The sequence below is a fragment of the Neltuma alba genome, unplaced genomic scaffold (assembly GCF_004799145.2).
Source record: "Neltuma alba isolate B1F8T4 unplaced genomic scaffold, ASM479914v2 tig00005951_pilon, whole genome shotgun sequence".
Taxonomy (NCBI): domain Eukaryota; kingdom Viridiplantae; phylum Streptophyta; class Magnoliopsida; order Fabales; family Fabaceae; genus Neltuma; species Neltuma alba.
In genome coordinates, this window is record NW_021634291.1 from 21,131 (window position 1) to 39,250 (window position 18,120).

Sequence of the window (18,120 nt, forward strand, 5' to 3'; positions counted from 1 at the left end):
CTCCTGGTCTTTAATATAAAAACTAATTAATTAATTTGAGTATATTAAGAAAGTTTGTTAAATTAGTTATTTATAATAATTAGATGTTATTTTTCTAAAATATTCTTATTTATCATATGTACTAGTTAGAACTACTATTTGATGAAATATTTAACGTGTGTAACTATGTAAAGATTATTTTAGAAAACATGGATAAACATAAAAAAAAATAGATTGAGATATTATATTTAAAAATAAATTAAATATCAAAATAGCTTTTATATTAATAACAATGATACAAAGACTCTTATCATCAAAGTAAGGTTTCAGTCTTTTGAAAATGACAAAAGACTCCACAAAATACGATGACCCCGAAGTGTCCTTCTCATTGTCGACTATAGATTAGAAAGACCAAATGGGATTATTATCAACACAAATAGTAGTACTTGCTTACTACTCCATCCCTTATTATAAAATCTTTTAACTAAATTATACGATTTAAGAAAACAGTTAAATTAGTTAAAAGCAATTACTCCTCCGGTCTTTATTATAAGACCCAATTTGACTTTTTATTTGGTCCTAATTATAAGACCCAATCCATTTTCTCTCTTATATTTATGCATTTTTTTCCAAGATAATCCTTCTAATAATGATAGTTTTAGCCAATATACTTAATTAGCAAGGATATTTTAGGAATAACAACACTTATTTATTATAAATAACCAACTTAACTTACTTCCTTAATCTCCTCAAATAAGTCAATTGGGTCTTATAATTAGGACCGGAGGAGTAATATGCAGTAAATACAGTTTTTTTTCCAAATATACCCATGTGTATAAATAGATAAATGTGAGAGAGTAATAGTGAGATAAATGAAGAAAGAGAATGTATTAAATACATTAAATTAGGGATAAAATAGGTAATACTGTATTAAATGCTCAGACAAACTCAAAAAAGATCTTATAATAAGAAACGGAGGGAGTATTTTGTTTTCTGGTGGTCACGTACTAATTAATTATTAATTACTACTTCTTAAGACATGCTTAGTTCATAATTAGAGGATTTATTATCTTAATTAACTTTCATGATTCAGTTCAAGAGGCTTTATTTTAGTGCTTAAGAAATACACTGAGGAAGTTGATTAGGGTACTTCCTTTTCTTTGGCCTTTCGTTAGGGGACTTCCTTGATCATTACCATCACATGCTTTTTGTTTAAGAAATTCAAATATTCCGTGTGCTTCAATTTTTGCTTTTAATTATGATTATTTCTAATCATTACTTTTATGGCTGCCCAGTGACAATGCTTCATCAGTTTTGTACAATTAGGTAGTTTTTTTTTTTTTTTCTATAGTTCAATATTTTGGTTTTTATTATATGACTATTTGATTAGGTTGTATTTAAGTATTATAATTATTTTATTTTCTGCATTCGCATAAACTCAAACTTAAGATCCCGTGCTTAAGTAACTAATGACCAACATATAGGCCATATTTTATTTTTCTTTGTGGTAAAGCAATATTATATTTCCATGCAATTATTAAACTACAATTAATATTGCATTAATTGATTTTATTTAATACACCTATTATGCTAATATATCGCCCATTATATCAACCAACAATAAAAAAGCAAATCCAAATAATTAATTAGTTATAATGATGAGATCTACGAATTAAATTATTATCACATTCAAACAAAAATAAAATGATCATTCACATTTCATAGTATCATTATTAAGTACCTATTTTTGGAACAGAAAAGCTTCCCCCCCCCCCCAATTTTCGACGGATATATGATGTTAAAAATAATTTTAATTCGTTACTTTCACAAAGTATACATATAATACACTTAAAAAAAAGATAAATAACGTCTGTAAATATGAAATGTAAAGCTGCATAAATATGATAACAAACTAAAAGCAAATTGTCTCGAACAATTGAAAAGTTTCTAAAAAATCCTTTACCAAAAGACCTTTAAAAGAAGACTTGACTATAAATGATTAAATCTTATCTACCAAACTAAAGAAAAAGAAAGATTTGACTTCTTGTCCCTCCACTTTTTTTTCTTTTTGGGTAGCCAATTGTAATTACTAACAACCACCATTTTTAAGCTCAATCGATTGGGAATAAACAAACAAATACACATCCCAGCTTTTACGCAAAAGGAGGGGGCAAAAACAGCTAGTGCTAACCTGTTTTTATGTCCCTGTATTAAATTCAATTCAATTCAATTCTACTACTTGCAATCCTAAATATAAAAGTTAGACAAGAAATTTATTTTAATCCTAAATATAAAATCTTAATATACTTTATCTTTCAAATTTATAATTTTCCCCTCAAAATATCCTATTGATTGCACATAGAGGTTTCTATCAAAAGGTAGTTACAATGCACATAATTATAAATGTTATTCTGAAAAATCAACACACATCTTTTACAACTAATATCCAGAAATTAGTTATTTAGCTGAGGATGAGGTATTTTATTTTTACTTTATGATCCAGGAAAAAATTGCAGTTGATTTATTAAGGGAAGGATTGACATGGAGTCATGAGTGCTTTATGTAAAGGAGAGGAAAGAAAAGGAAGGGTGGGGGTGACTGGTGATGCACCCTCAAAGAAAGTAGAACTTTTGAACAAAAGATTTCCTTAAGGAGGGGCCTACACAGGAATTTGGACGCCAAATGCCTTTAAAATAAACACTGAATCAGAGTGCATGAACAGCCACTTGTCTATTTCCTCTAACAGACCCCATATACAACGGAAGAGTTGTGTCAAACTATTCATAAAATAAACAGTAAACATATAAAATATAGTCCTCCTGAAAGAGGGTGCTTAAGCTACTACGTGTCTATTTATGACTAGTTTCACATACCTATTTTCTATACATGGAATCTAGTTGAGAGCAATCTTCGCTTCTAAATGGGATACGTTTTTTCCTCTCCTAAAGAATCAGAGTGCCTCTGGGAATCGTAAATCAGCAGGGCCAGGACCCAAAATCCCTTTTTGCTCGCTTATCTTGCCCAACCCAAGAGGAGGCTCCACTACTATAACTGGGAGTGGGACTTGGACTGGGACTTGGACTTGGACTGGGACTGGGACTGGGAGTGGGACTGGGACCGGGGCTTGAACAGGGACTGGGGCTTGTACAGGGACTGGCACTGGCACTGGAACATTAATTTCCTCATCTCGCCAACTGGTTCCCTGCCACAAACATTACATGCAGTCGGGAGATGAATATATAATATTAGCACGATGCTCATTTTCCACTAGATGAACATTGAATCCAAACACAAATATATAACGCATGAAAAAGCATATTCAAACTTTTTCTTTATATAGAATATGCATTTCTACAAAGTAATTACAATAGAACTGAAAAACATTTGCTGACTGAAAGGATGAAATACGCTTATCATTTGCTCTTTGATGGCTTAAACAATGTCTAAAGAATCATCAGGATAAGAACATAGGATGTAGCAAAAGATCACTATTAATACTGGAAATGCTTACCTCATCGTGACTGTAAGTTGGCTCCTGCATTAATGGAGTTGATATCGGGGGTGTGACATCTGGGTCAGGCTTTTGAAATATAAATGTGGCATAGAGACCTGTATCAGAGAATATATTGATAACTAAAATCCCCCTTTAATGAGATCAAAGCCTGAATCTTAAAGGAAATAGCATGTTACAAAGAAATAATAAATAAATTACCTAGTGCATCATATGATCGAGGAAAAAGTCTCCCTCTAGGATCCAACAGGTTTGGAACAGATTTCATTAGCAAGCCTGCAAATTGTGCTCTTCCAGCATCCACAAAAATTAGGGTGAATAAACAGCCTGACAAACTCCAAATATGATAATAATGAAGATTCAATTGAAGGATGCAAAAGGCTCAGCCTCTGATCATGCAATTCTAAAATGTTTAATTTTCTAGCAAAATGAGGTAGTACCTATTGTCATCATAAAACTCAGTCAAGTTTTGAATCTCCACATACTCAAGGCCAGCTTCTCTTGCCAACCTGAGTTGCACAAACATAAGTAATAAGTTGTTAAAAGTAAATCAGAAGTATGAAAAAAGCATGGGCCAATAAATAAGCATGCAGGCAACATGGCAGTGATATTCAGACATCCCACCCATCATTGCTTGTTATCAGGCTCAAATATTCATAATACATTTATCCTTACAAAGATTTCAATCTCCCATCCAGCTATTACAAAGTCAACTTTAACATGATTGTTGTTCTTTATATCTGTAGCCTAAATGAACAGCGTAAAAAAAAAAGGCAACTAAGCCTTCACATTTGAAATCAGTAAATGTTCAGTAACAACAGAAACCAGCATCAACATAATACTAACTAACATAACAACTTGTTCACTGTCAATTATATATGGAATAAGGTAACAACCTGATGAAGCTCGGAAAGTGAACTAAGCAATGGGTTTCTGCAGAGGCATCATTAGAGAATTTCAGCTGATATTTCTTTCCAAATAGTGGAAACCTAGTAACAAAACACATTCAAATGGAATGACTTCTTACTAAATTAAATCAAAGAAGAACAGGCAGCAAGCAGTTGATTAGTGGAAAAGAGATGTACTTTTCTTCTTCAACTTCGAAAGTAATCATGTAATTCTCCGTCCGAATACAGTTGGGAACGATGTTTGGCTTCATGCTGCTGCTTTTGTTGTGATAAGCTTCAACATTCTTCTGGTACTTAGCCCTAGATAGCCATTTATAGGAAGAAAGAACTGCTGATTTAACATTATCCGGTTTATTTGTTCTAATGATCCCACACAAAATTCATGTTAATTTCAGATTAATCATCTAAAAAACAGTAATGATGACCAAACCAATGCTGAATTACAATTGATGACAGTGAAACTCATATGCAGATAGAAACAACTAAAACCAAACAGGGCAATAAGAAATAAAAAGAAAATACAATTTGCACTTCATGAAATGCAAAGATTACTGCTGGTCAGGAAGGGAGCGAACCTTCAGCTTGGTAATTAGGCAGAAAAGGTTCTAAATGAAGAAAATGGTTAACCAGGAAAGAGGACTAGCATATATATAAGTCTTAAAACCCAAATTAAGCATTAAAAAATAAAAATAAAAATTATAGCACATAATAAGAAACCAGACAAAGGCATGTAAAAGGACATATATAAGGATTAAAAAATCAGCGAAATAGTAATCATAATAACAGATATCAAGCACATGGTTGAACAAGCATATTAAATGACAGACAAGCACAGAAACCTCCCTAGTAAATGAATGATATGCTTTAATAAAACCAAAAGAATGGTACATGCAACTAAATCCAAGAAGGGGCCTTTGGCAATCACGTCTCATACCATATGGTAGATGAGTCAGGAGTAATACCAAAAAAGTAACCCCCGGGTTTCAGCAAAGATGATACATTATGCAGAAGTCTCTGTGCTTTCTCTTCACTCTCAAAACACAACTGCGTGCAGATAAGTTATTCAGGACAAAAAAGGCAAAAAAAAAAAAAAAAACAAAAACAAAAGAAAAGAAATCCTAAAAGACCAAAAAAATAAAATTAAACAAAATAAAAGTTCCAGATAGAAATGTAGTGATTGCGAACACATTTCTTAGGACCTGCCTCCTCAACCATTTTCTAAATTTTACTTCAAGAGAATGATTACAAAGACATGGATAATGTTTCTGAAAGAATACCGCTTATTTTGGGATAATGGTTGATTTGGGGGAGTTCGAGAAATATTAGGAATAAATATTTATTTAAATTATTTTAGATATTTTCGATTTCATTTAGGTTATTTTCTAATTTGTTGAGTAATCCTCAAGTTTAGGAGCAGTGAGTTATGATATTTGAAGATTAGGTTAATAATTTAATTTATTTATCTATTATCTAGGGAGTTGTTTCTCATTATCTGAGTTGTGGGTTATGGGAGTATTTTTAGGAGAGACTAGTTATCTTTCTGTCTATAAATGTTAAGTTTCACCTCATGTAAAAATGATCTGGAAATATATCAGTTCTTTTGGACTTCTAGGGATTCTCCTAAAGCAGTTGGCTAGTAAAGAAGGATTGAGCGAGATACTTGCTCTCTTTTTCTTGTTAGGGTTTGGCTGTATTGGTGATATGAGTTTAAGATCCTTGCTCATATTCTAATAGAGATTTTTTTTTTCCTTCCCTCCTTTATTAATTTATGTCGTTAGATTCTGACTTCATATTTTAATAAAGATCTTTTCCTTCCTTATTTCTCACAACCAATTTGGGATCCTATCAGTTTCTTCTAAGGGCAGCAAAAAGAGGCTCTTATATTACAATACTAAGGGGGGAAAGTAAAATATTGCAACAAAACATGATTAGAAAGTAAATGGAAACCTGCAAATGCTGCAAACAGCAGACAAGATCAGCCTTATTAATCTTCTCCTGCAGATGCATTTCTATGTTCTCCTGTCAAAAAATCATGAATGAAAGGAGAAGTTAATAATAAATTATAATATTAAATATAGTTACTCTTCCCCACAATTTTTTGGGCACAATTAACATGATCCAATCTTGCAGTGACATATAGGTGTTCATGTTATGATATACCATACGCTTCATCAACTCTGATAACGTATTCAGAACAACTAATAAAATAACCAACTTACATTTCTTCCCTTTTTATTTTTTCCTTTTTAATGGGAGGTGAATGAAGGTAAAATTGAATTCACGTCAAAGGTGTAATAGACACTCCCTTGCCTTCTCATCTATAAATGTTACTGAAGAAATTGGAAACGGAGACAGTGACAAATATCTCTGGCTAGTTTAAATGTTGATCCAGTACATGCTTCATGGCAATGTTGTAATTGATGAGGAAATGAAAACCTCATAGTCATAAGGATAAAACCATATTAATGGATAGAAAAAGAAATTAGGGGAAGAACTGGAGAAATACAATAACACTTAGACATTGCAAGCTTTGCCACCAAACATGAGATTAATTCTATCCCAACTCTCCCAGCCCATTCGATCCTATAGAGGTCTATATTCATCCTTAGTCATTCTCTCTCATGATTCCCCGAGTCTTTCCTTTATTTTCTACTTGATGACGTTCACTTTTCTTTGTTAAGGAGCCAGGTTCTTCACAAGCTATTTACCGTCGATTTCATTGCCTACCCTTGCTTTCTCGTGACCTGACAGGCATCAAATCTACCAAAATATATTGCATGTCAGAAATAAAAGGAAACAAAACAGTACACGCATAGCTGCTGCCTTAAGATTATGGACAATCAAAATTTCCAACTATTACCACCAATGACCTAAGAATGTTCCTCAACTAACATTTGGAAATCATGACTCCAGCCACACAACTGAAATATTAATTGTTTCTCCAAGCGATATCACAACTACATTCCCCGTCCTCACTTCCCAACCCAGCATGGGGATAAAATATTACAAGTCAACTGACACTTATCAGAGTCGCCTTTCCCCAAAAATCAATAAATAACATAGTCATCAATTGTTCAGCATTAGATAAACAAGAAAACTGTCTCAGAAAATATTAGTTTCCCCCTAACATTTCGATGACACAGCAATAGTGAGTAATCTTCTTTGCATATTTTACTTTTGCATAACAATAGTGGGCCAGCAAATGTCAGCATCTTCTGCATGAGGCGACACTTCCAAGCACCTCAGGCATGCAATACTGAAACAAGAGGTATCTCTTGCTCGTGAACAGTGACTGCTCAAAAAATGAAATGACGGCTACAACAATCTCTTGCACCAAAGATAAATGACATATTCTAAGAACATAATTATAAAGAATAACAATTACTCCTTCTCAAAGAAAACAATTAGAAGCGAAAAGTGATCGAAGGATAAAAAAGGCTAAATCGAGAACAAAATCCAAGCCAACTTTATGGGAAATGCACGGCTAAAATTTCGAAGGAAATTGAGAAAAACTCACCGTGCAGGGATCAATCTCGAAGAACTCTGTAGTGTAAGCCTTCCTCTGGCTCTCCCACGCTTCTCGCATCTGGCTTATACCAGACGAAGCCGCATCTATAGCAACAATCCACGGTCAATATACTGAAACTTATAGTAGAAACAACCACAACCAACAGAAGATAAAAGTCAGAATTTGATACCAATTCCAATAAAGTGACCGATTTGAGCTTCGTCCCACTTATCAGCATCTGCTCCGCCTCCACAATACAAGTCACACACCTTCAGGGAGCAAAGGTCAAGACAAGATACATGAATGGAAGAATTCTTCAAAGCGAGGGAGGCGAAATCAACGCGGGAAAAAAAATAAAAGAGAGAAGGGAATTTATTGGCGCCGGGAGGCCAATACCGTGGCGTAAGGGTGAGCGAAAATCTTGATGAGAGCCAACTTGGCAAAGTCGTAGAGGCGATGAGGAGTAGATTCAGTTCTCGGGCATGCAATTTGACTCATGGTTTGCTTCAGAATTCGGCGTGAAGAGCATCCAGAGCGCCGATTTCAGAAATTCTAACGACGCAGAGCACTATAACCAGAAGGAGGACCACCGTTGGAATCTGGAAGCTGCAACCCAACGCAATTCTAGTTCCATTTTTATTTTTACAGGCCGTACTAACATAACAAATAATAAAATATTTAATTTAAAAAATATAGATACTAAATTAAAAATTAAAAATTGACAACAAATATATAAGTTAATGGAGTTTTCTTACTTTGATTTGAACCCTTCAATATGAAAACAGAATATAAAAGAGATTTACAATATGAACCCACCATGAAAATTTTTTCATCATTTAAGTTAAATAAATCATATATTTCTTTTCTTTCTTTTTTTTGCCAAAGACTACATCATATGTTTCTAGCTCATATAATTAGAGGAATTCGAAAGAAATTAGATGTATTTGTTCATTGAATATGAGAAAAATACATTAATTTATTTATTCATTAGATAAAATACATAGGAGATGGTAAAAGAAAATTATGAGTAAAATAATAAATTCATGCATCTTCAATTTTAGAGAACGAATTATGCACCATGGATCATAATTTAGTGACATAAAGGTCACGGATTTAATCTTAGTCGTAATCTCAAACTGTTAGTATTTGTTCTTTTGATATGTTCATTTTAATTTAACTTATGCTCTGACTAAAACTATGGTGTACAATCACAAAGTTATCCAACTCAATAAAGAAACATGATCATGGAAAATCATTGGTTTGAATCATAAACTATAAATTGGTGGCAAAAGAATGGACATTTAGTCCATTGGTGTGTGTGTGTGTATATATAAAAGCGAATGTTGCACATTTATCGGAAATTATTATATGCAATTAATAATAATGCAGCTATATTGGCTTGTTCATATCCTTCACCTTTGAATGAGAGCAAAAAAACTGGGGAAGCATGACAATCACTGGATGGTACTAAAGATGTTTCAATCCTGCTGCCTTTGCTTCTTACTGTCTTCTCCATCCCATCCATAGGTATATAAGTTATTTCTGTGATACTGTACTCATTAAATAGGTCATGTTTACTGCTCTTGTAATGGTTTTGAGTACACTTATAAATTGTAATTATTTTTACTACTTAAAATCTGTTAAAATCGTCTATTTGTCATTTTGAAACTTAATCTTCTCTTGAGTTTTAACAAAATTACGATTTGAGCCCTATCTTACAATAGCTCTAAGTCTAAAGCTCTATCTATCTTTATAACAATTAATGTGTAAATAATCAAATAATTTGTGGATTTGATTTCAGGGGAAGAGAATAAGGAAGAGTGTAAAGTGAACTGAGATTGTGGTACATATGAGTGGTGCCACTCTATGTGTCCTCCTAGCACCAATACTTGTTACTTTGATCCCCAAATTGGTACCAATCATTATCATTGTTGTCCTCAGCCTCCTTCATTACACTGAAAGGATGTTTAGGTAGAAACAAAACTATAATTTTAAAAGTATTTTTACGGTATATAAAGTAAATATGTGGAAGAGTTTGTTACGATTTGTAAAAAAAAATGCTTTTAAAAAGCACTTTTTGAATTATCCAAACACTCCCCAAGGTTATGTGTTTAAACTTCATAACTTGGAAGAAGACTTTGTCATCCTATATATCCTATTCACTCCGATAAAACAAACTATATTGTATGGTTTGTGATTATTTATACTCTTCTTTTTAAACTGATCAACAATTTAAATTATATAAAATATTATAGGTCATGATCCCAATTTGTAACTTTATAGAATGCCATCAATATTTTCAAGAATTGGATCTCTCAAAATCCAATCAAATTAAACGATAATTTATAATTTAAAATTTGTTTGAGCATTGAGGTGCAACTTATTGTCTAACTTTTATTCAATCATGTACAATATATCTTTAATATTACATGAAAAGAAAAATATTTGTATGTAGCTGGAGATATATTACAACCGAGTTTACGGAATAAATTTTGCAATAGGAGAGTTTTTGGTAATTTTCTCTTCAATAATCACTTGCAACATTAGCCTCTCTCATGGTTCCCCCTTGAACTATTTGTGTCTTCAATTTCAAAACTCATGAAGCAATAGTTAAGACTCAAGATATCTATAATTATTAATATAAAATATAAACATTTATCACAAATCATTAATTTAATTTAAAAGGAAAAAATTTAAATTTTTTTAAAGTTGTTCAAATTCCATTTAAAACGTTAATTGGGGAAAAGAGCCTATCATTCTTCAAATATAAAAGAAGGTAATAATTATATCAAGTTTCTTAACTGAATCAATGAATCAAATTAAAGGGACATGCTTTCATTTTTTTCAATCAATAATACATGCACCTTAGCACATGAATCTTAACCCAAAAAAAAAATGCATGAATCGATTTTGAAATTGTTCATTAAAGTAAACTAATAAATCCTTATTTTTATTCTATTTTAATATTAAATATATAAATTAACCTTGTTAGATTATAGCCCAAAAAAACTTTTCATTAGATCAATATTCGGAAATTATAATTATAATTATAATTATATATGAATTATACAAATCAATTTTGTTGCATTGATTTTTTTCTATCTGCTTCATTCCATCCATTTAATTAGCTCAATAAATGGATGAATAGTATGTAAGAATGAATAAGAATAAAATATTCGTTGAATAAATCTAGGTAAATAAAAGCATTCATATTAAATTTATTCTATCCCACTTTAATTTGACAAGACACCGTTATCAAAATCAACAAAGAAATTAAAGATGCAAATAGGGAGTCACTCGTTTGAATTATATGCTATAAATCGGTTGCAAAAGAATGGTAACAAAAATTTTGGCAAAAAAAAAAAAGAATGGTAATAAAATCAATTAGTACTTAAACAGTAAGATATTATGCATTTTATTGGAAATCAATATACGTGATTAATTAAAAATGCAATTAATTAGTGTATGGCTTTGTTTATAAATTGGTCTGCCCTTTGCTTTGAATGGGCAAAATACATCACAAGATGGCTCTAAAGAAGTCTCAATTCTGCTCCATACTGCTGTTGCTTTTCACTGTCTTCGCCTTCCCACCCACAGGTATATCATAATTTACAGAGCAAATGACTCTTTTAAAAGGAATTGGTAAAATCATCTAAATTTTCTTTTAAATTTACATAATCTTCTTTTAAGAAATGTAAGCCATATAAATCTCCTCTGACAATATTTATTTCAATGAAAAAATGGCATATGAGAAGAATAATTATTTTTGTGCATTTGATTTCAGGACAAGAAGCTAGGAATGAGTGCGCGATGTGAACGAAGATTGTGATGCAAATACGTGCCATTATGGTCCGTTGTACGAAGCATTGAAAATGAGGGATTGGGATTGTGATTGCAATTGAAAAAATCATTAATAGTATTTAGTATGAATAATTATTTGTTATATGGGATTAGGGATACCATAAAGGTGGGATTGGGGAATACCACTTCCCCCCATGGTATTCTCTAATCTCACATACATGGCTTTGGCTAATCCCATATATCAAACAATCTCTTATACTAAACACTCTCTTAATAGATTTTTTCAATTGTAATCCCAATCTCAATCCCTCATTTTCAATGCTTTCTACCAAACATAACCTATATATGTCCTCCTGCAACCAACACATGTTACTATGATCCCAAAACCCAAACCAATCATTGTCGTTGTTGTCCTCAATCTTAATCTTGACCAATGTCCTGCTCATATCTCCCGCCCCCCCCCCCAAAAAAAACTATGTTTAAGCTTCGTCTCTTGGAAGACTTTGTGAAACTAGTACATCCTATTTGCCTCCAATAAAAGTTATTATGATTTATGATTATTCATACCTGTTTTCTTTTCATTAATAAACAATTTAAATTAAATAAAAACATTATAGACCGGTCATGTAAGTTTGGAACTTTGTCCTGTTCACTACAAATGTAGAAATGAGAATGAGATATAAGGAAAAGAAAAGAAAATAAATTTGGATTCAAGAAAAGGTGTTTAAAAAAAAAAAAACATGTTTCCTTTTTAACCTGCTTTAGACCTGGTCACAGGAATAAGACGCCTCCTTTGTTTTCATAGGCAAGCTCCTAGAGATGAAATTTTAAATTGAAAAAATCAATATCAAAAAAATAAAATACATGCTTGGAAGGAAGCATATTGATTTTTCCTTATTGACTCTTTTAATGAACAAGCAATCCTATTTAGTGGGATAAGGTTTATTGTTATTGACTCCATCAATAAACTGATTACAATTCAGGCAAAAAGAAAAAAATAATAATAATAACTTCTTATCGCAATTGCCTAAACTTGAGCTCAGTGACACATGTAGATAAGGCATCCCTCAGTTGGATGTTGTCGGAGTCCATGTAAAGAGCATCTTCGTATAACCTTTTAGCTTGTTGTAGCAATTTCACCTTCTCCTTGCTACTGGATGGCCTCAAGCGAGACCTTTGCTGCAATGCCACACCCCATCTGTACAAAGCTGCAAATTTTAACAAGTTCAAATCAAACTCCTACACAAAAATTATCTAGTAATGCTCTAACTAAACAAAGGAAATGGCTACAAGAATAAGAGCAGTTTGTGTTTGGCATTCAAGTGGAAGATAAACTTGTAATGAAGTTACTGTCTAGTGTCCCTTGGACTAAGATGTGTGTATCTATTTGAGATACCTGAATTAGTCTCCACAATGCAGTTGTTCCCACGAAAAGATGATCTATGTGCTATGTACATTACATCGTCCATTGAGGGCGATATACTTATGTCCCATTTGGTTGTTGCAAATGATTACTGTGGGAGAAGTTTCCTAGGAATCCTAAGCAATTAAAGCAAATGGGACTTTAACCCAATGTTTGGTATGAGAGAAATGGAGGGGAGGGAAGGGAAGAAAAATTTTTAATGAGCTCCATTTAAAATATTAGAGAAGTGGAGTTTTAAAATTTTATAAAAAGAAAATGTAAGATAAAAAAAATTAATAAAAATTAGTTAAAGGCTTTTAACTCCTATTTTTTCAATTTTTCAAATCGAGCTTATTAAGATTTTCCCTCTCCTTCCTCTTCCTCTGTTTTCCTCGTACAAAATGGACCATAAGGGGCCTCATGACAGCAAGAATGGAAATTGAATGGCCCATGGAAAGAACAATACAGATAAGCATTTTACAGTTGAAGAATGATACAATGAAATCCCTTTCTCCTTGTAGATATCAAACAGGGAAACTGTCAGAAAATTACTTTCCAGTTGTAGTTGTATGTCATGAATTCAAATGTAAAGAGGTGTTTGGTTTCCTGTGATCTTGACTCTGTCGTCTCACATAACATGAAACCTAGAATGTTAGGATTGGGAGACAGTGCTCGGTAAGTGACAATAGGGTGGCATCATAATAAGGACTTTTGATATCATATGCTAGGCAGAAAGGTGTAGAGTGTAGACAATTCCAAAATTTTAAGTACACGGAAATATTACCATCAGGAGCATAAACATTGCCTTTGGACAACATCGCATTAAATTTGTCAATTGCAGCTAAGAACACTCGGTCAGCCTCGTATGCTGCAGCCTGCAATATATGAAAAGAAATCAATTAAATTTAGAAACTAAGCATTAGGAGAAAAATTCAGCACGTCAAAATGGTAGAATTTCTTATGCCAGCCAAGGGCAAAATGACAAGATCTATTATATCAGAGTCTAACTAACGAATCATTTCTAGACCCAATTTAGCTATTCACTAAGCTTTACATAAGTCGTTGGCCAAAAAAACCAAAAAACTTTACTCAAGTCACTGTGTCTAAGTGGGGTTACGCATGATGAAAGTTAATAATACAAGACTGAATATAGTTCTCATACAACGTTTCCAGGAAACGATCAGAGAACTCTCAGTTGAATAACTGAATCATAAAATGTCATGATAGCGACTAAAGTGCATACCGGTCCAATATCTGATATCAATTGCCCACGGAAAAACAAAGCAAGACCCCAATTATACAGGGCTCTCACATCATTCCCATCAATTGACAATGCCAGCTTATATTTTCTGCCTGCCTCTATAAGTAGTTCCTCACACTCCTCACATATATCAATTAACGTAGGTGCAAGATTTTCTTTACTGGTGATTTTGTTTTGCAGTCTATTCAGTATTCTACTTTGTTTTCCGGATGATGAAGTGATGCTTCCGGAAAGAAGCATTCTAAGGTCGCGACTACTCTTTAACTTTAATTCTCCATGGAGAAGATATGTATTCCCTAGCTGGCCTACAGCCAATAAACTCATAGGCTTTAAGCCTACAGCTCTGGAAAGTAACTTGGCAGACTTATACAACATGATTTCAGCTTGATCTTCCTCACACCTACCCTTCATACACTCTTTGGCTTGCTTTAAAAGGTCTGTTGCTTCAGCAAGATACCCATCAAACACAATATCATTAGAAATCTTTGAAGACGAAGAGACATTCAATTCACTCTCATGCGTAAACAAGTCATTGGAAACATTGCAGTGATTATCGCTGCTCTCCCCGTTTTTTGTATATGGAGACCCATATGTTCCATATTCTCCCTTCTTATGAGAAGCCTTGTGAGTTTCATGAGCACTGTTGATCATCTGCTCATGCACAAAGGAAGATTCACTTTCCGTGCATTCAGAATCGAGCAGATTATCACGAGGTTCCCATATATCTCTAATGCTGCTGGAATTGAACTTCACAGAAAAGCTATGACTATCTGAGAATTGCAAGCTATTGTTCTGGCGGTGCCTGTATTCTTTTTTGTCAGGGAATCTTTTGGCGCTCCTGTCCTGACCATCGGAATCCAAAATTTCTTTCTCACAACTTGCATTTGTACTGCCTTTTCCTTCAGCTCCCAAATCGGACATACTCAAAGAATCATGAGACGAATCCAAATTGCCATATGTTTTATGCTCATGAACTGAATTTAAAGACTCACCTTTAACAAGAGGAGTACTATTATTCCCTCGAGTTTGTGAAAATTCTTTATTAGTTGTCTCCTGTGTGACATTTTCTCTAACTTTGGTTGAATTGGAGGTTAGCGAATTCTCTCCAATCAAATTACCAATAGACTGTAGCATCCAGTACCCAATTTCACCAACTTCTTTCTTTCTTCGAGCAGGCTTGTGTTTCCCAACCAAAACACCACTAGAATGTTCCTCACTTTCGATTAAATTAGTGACAATATTCCTAGCATTTAATGCTGATAGCCTGATGGAATCTGTAACTTTAACATAACCATCCAAATCTGCCACTTTAATTTTATTATTTCTGACAGCTCTTTGCACATCACTCTTCAAGTTATTAACTTGAGTATCAAGTTCATCAAAAAATTTCACCAAGCTCCTCAATTTCTCAGCAGACAAGTTCAAATTTTCGTCCTTTACCCGTTCCTTACTTCTATTTGTCCTTACATCATCAAAACTGAAGGCTACATCACGAAAAAACCCTACAGTAAAACCAGTGGCAAAAACCAACACAGAAGCCGGAAGCAGAATTATGGACGAAACCTTAACCCTAGAAATTGCCAGTGCACACACGAGGCCCAACAGGAAAACGAAAATGTTCTTCCTATCATCAAGTCCCACAGAATTGAGAAAATTACGAAGCACATCCGACTCACCGTTTCCCTCCGATGCACTAGCGATTTCCAGATCATCCCATCCGCCGTAAACAGCAGAGTTAGGAGCACAAGAAGCTCTTAAGGAACAAAATCTGGGAAATTTAGAGCCATGAGTGCATTTTCTACCAGAGAATAGGAGAAAACTATGGTTTCTTAGAGAAATCGAAGGAAGAAAATAGAGAGCAGCTGAAGATGATGACCGAGAGTTCAAGAGATTAATGGGACTTTTGACTAGAACGGTTTTCATCGAAGAATGCAGATAAAGACCACAGATTTTCGCGGCCACAGCCGCAATAGGAATGTTGGTGATCAGTTTGGTCTCGTCCTCGTTCGCATCCCATGCCCAAAGAGCTGTCCGATACTCATCGGATATATTCCCGTTACAGTGTTATAGATTACTTAAGCGACAGCGTTTTGACGAGTGATCTTAGCCGTTCGATGGAAGGCGAAGGATCCTATCCGTTCTAAACATCAAAACTCCCAGAAGAAGCGTTATAAATAAATAAAAATTCACTATCTTCTATCTTTAATATAAGATTTTATTTGATTTTATTGTCTTAAATATAATATTTTAATTTATTTTATCTTCCGTATTTATTTATTTTTTTAAAAATAATCATTCTAATAATAGTAGTTCTAATTAATAAACTTGATTAGTAAGAATATTTTAAGAAAAACAACACCTATTTATTATAAATAACTGATTTAACTTATTTAATTAATCTATTTAAATTAGCCAGTTAATTCTTATTTAAGACTAAAGGTAGTATCTTTAGGAAAGAAAAAGTTAGAATCTTATCCAACAAAAGAGAGAAACGCTTATATGGAGGTTGTTTTGTGTATAAATCTTCAAGAACTGAGCAGCAGTTTTGACAAAATTGGCTGATCCAAGAGATCCAAACAGATCGATGTGATTATCCCCTTCCTGTGCTCCTGCTAAATCCGACAGACCTCTTATCACTATCACCGCATAATCATTCGACAAGCTTGTCTGCAAAAACAAATCCAATCATCATCACTATCAAATCCATCTGCGTGTGAAATTAACTACTGAAAAAAGAGTATATAGGAGTGAATATATATATATATATATATCGGTGTTTAATATAAAACCTACTTAACTAATTTAGAAAGATTAAAAAAATTAATTAAGTTAGTTATTTGTAAGAAATAGGTGTTGTATTTCTTAGAATACCCTTGCTAATCATGTATATTAGCTAGAACTACCATTTAAAAGAATATTTAATATATGTAACTACTACAAGGACTACCTTGAAAAAAATAAATAAATATAAGAGACAAAGTGGATTAGAATCTTATATTTAAGACTAAATTAAAATTCAAACAAACTCTTATATTAAGAATATGAGGTAGCATGACGAAAGAAATTAAATATGAGGCGAAAGGCTTATGCGTACCAGTCCAACCCCACATCTGACATAGATAGCTTTGCCATCGGGCACCTTTCCCGCCCTGAATCTTCTTACTGCATCATTTTATATTCATACAAACATCCAATATACTCATTCTTCTCTCATATGTGTGTGTATATACATGTATAATGTTGTAATTCAGAACTTGAAACTATGTATTATATGATCACTTTATTATTCGACCTGCAAGATCCACGAAGGGATGTTTGGGATGAGATTTGAAGGCTTTGGTGGCGAAGAAGGCATTCTCTTCTGGTGCATACACTGCGATGAGCCCCACGCACGGCATGTTCCGGTTTATCTCTTTGATCACGTATTTCAATTAGTATTAATATTCCTAATAACGATGGTGACAATTGACCACGTTTTACTATTCTTACTCATTCTCTGAAATTTTCTCCTAAAAAGTATTTACAAATAAGAGATTCTCTTCCAACCTTGTGTGTGTGTATCAAACTTCACTATTTATGAGCTATATTTGAATTATACCACTTATTTTATAAGTACAATTTTTTTATCTGCATAATAGTTAATATTATTTACAGTCTATGTAATTATAGTGTGATCTTATGGATGGCATAAACTAATGTTTTAAATTTGTTGTTGATGGCACTATTATTGAAGTTTTACCAATTAATTAC

The 18,120-nt window shown here is 33.2% G+C and overlaps 2 protein-coding genes across 3 annotated transcripts; both read right to left on the minus strand.

Moving 5' to 3' along the window:
• Positions 1 to 2,649: 2,649 nt before the first annotated feature.
• LOC114749115 (mRNA cap guanine-N7 methyltransferase 2) lies at positions 2,650 to 8,511 on the minus strand. 2 transcript variants are annotated; one of them, XM_028937593.1, is made up of 11 exons: positions 8,303 to 8,509; positions 8,097 to 8,175; positions 7,916 to 8,010; positions 6,346 to 6,417; positions 5,333 to 5,442; positions 4,576 to 4,698; positions 4,387 to 4,479; positions 3,931 to 3,999; positions 3,692 to 3,780; positions 3,491 to 3,588; positions 2,650 to 3,181 (listed from the first exon to the last, which is right to left on the minus strand). In XM_028937593.1, exons 1-11 carry the CDS (start codon positions 8,402 to 8,404, stop codon positions 2,930 to 2,932), a joined length of 1,182 nt encoding a protein of 393 aa, XP_028793426.1. In that variant the 5' UTR covers positions 8,405 to 8,509; the 3' UTR covers positions 2,650 to 2,929. The 2 variants fall into 2 exon arrangements, with proteins under 2 accessions (XP_028793426.1, XP_028793427.1); XM_028937594.1 differs by lacking the exon at positions 2,650 to 3,181 and having other exon boundaries at positions 3,502 to 3,588; positions 3,692 to 3,817; positions 8,303 to 8,511.
• A 3,967-nt stretch (positions 8,512 to 12,478) lies between these two features.
• Positions 12,479 to 17,768, minus strand: LOC114749117 (uncharacterized). Its single transcript, XM_028937597.1, has 6 exons — positions 17,663 to 17,768; positions 17,465 to 17,532; positions 16,864 to 17,037; positions 14,353 to 16,407; positions 13,894 to 13,984; positions 12,479 to 12,915 (listed from the first exon to the last, which is right to left on the minus strand). Exons 1-6 carry the CDS (start codon positions 17,766 to 17,768, stop codon positions 12,722 to 12,724), a joined length of 2,688 nt encoding a protein of 895 aa, XP_028793430.1. The 3' UTR covers positions 12,479 to 12,721.
• Between the last annotated feature and the right edge of the window lie 352 nt (positions 17,769 to 18,120).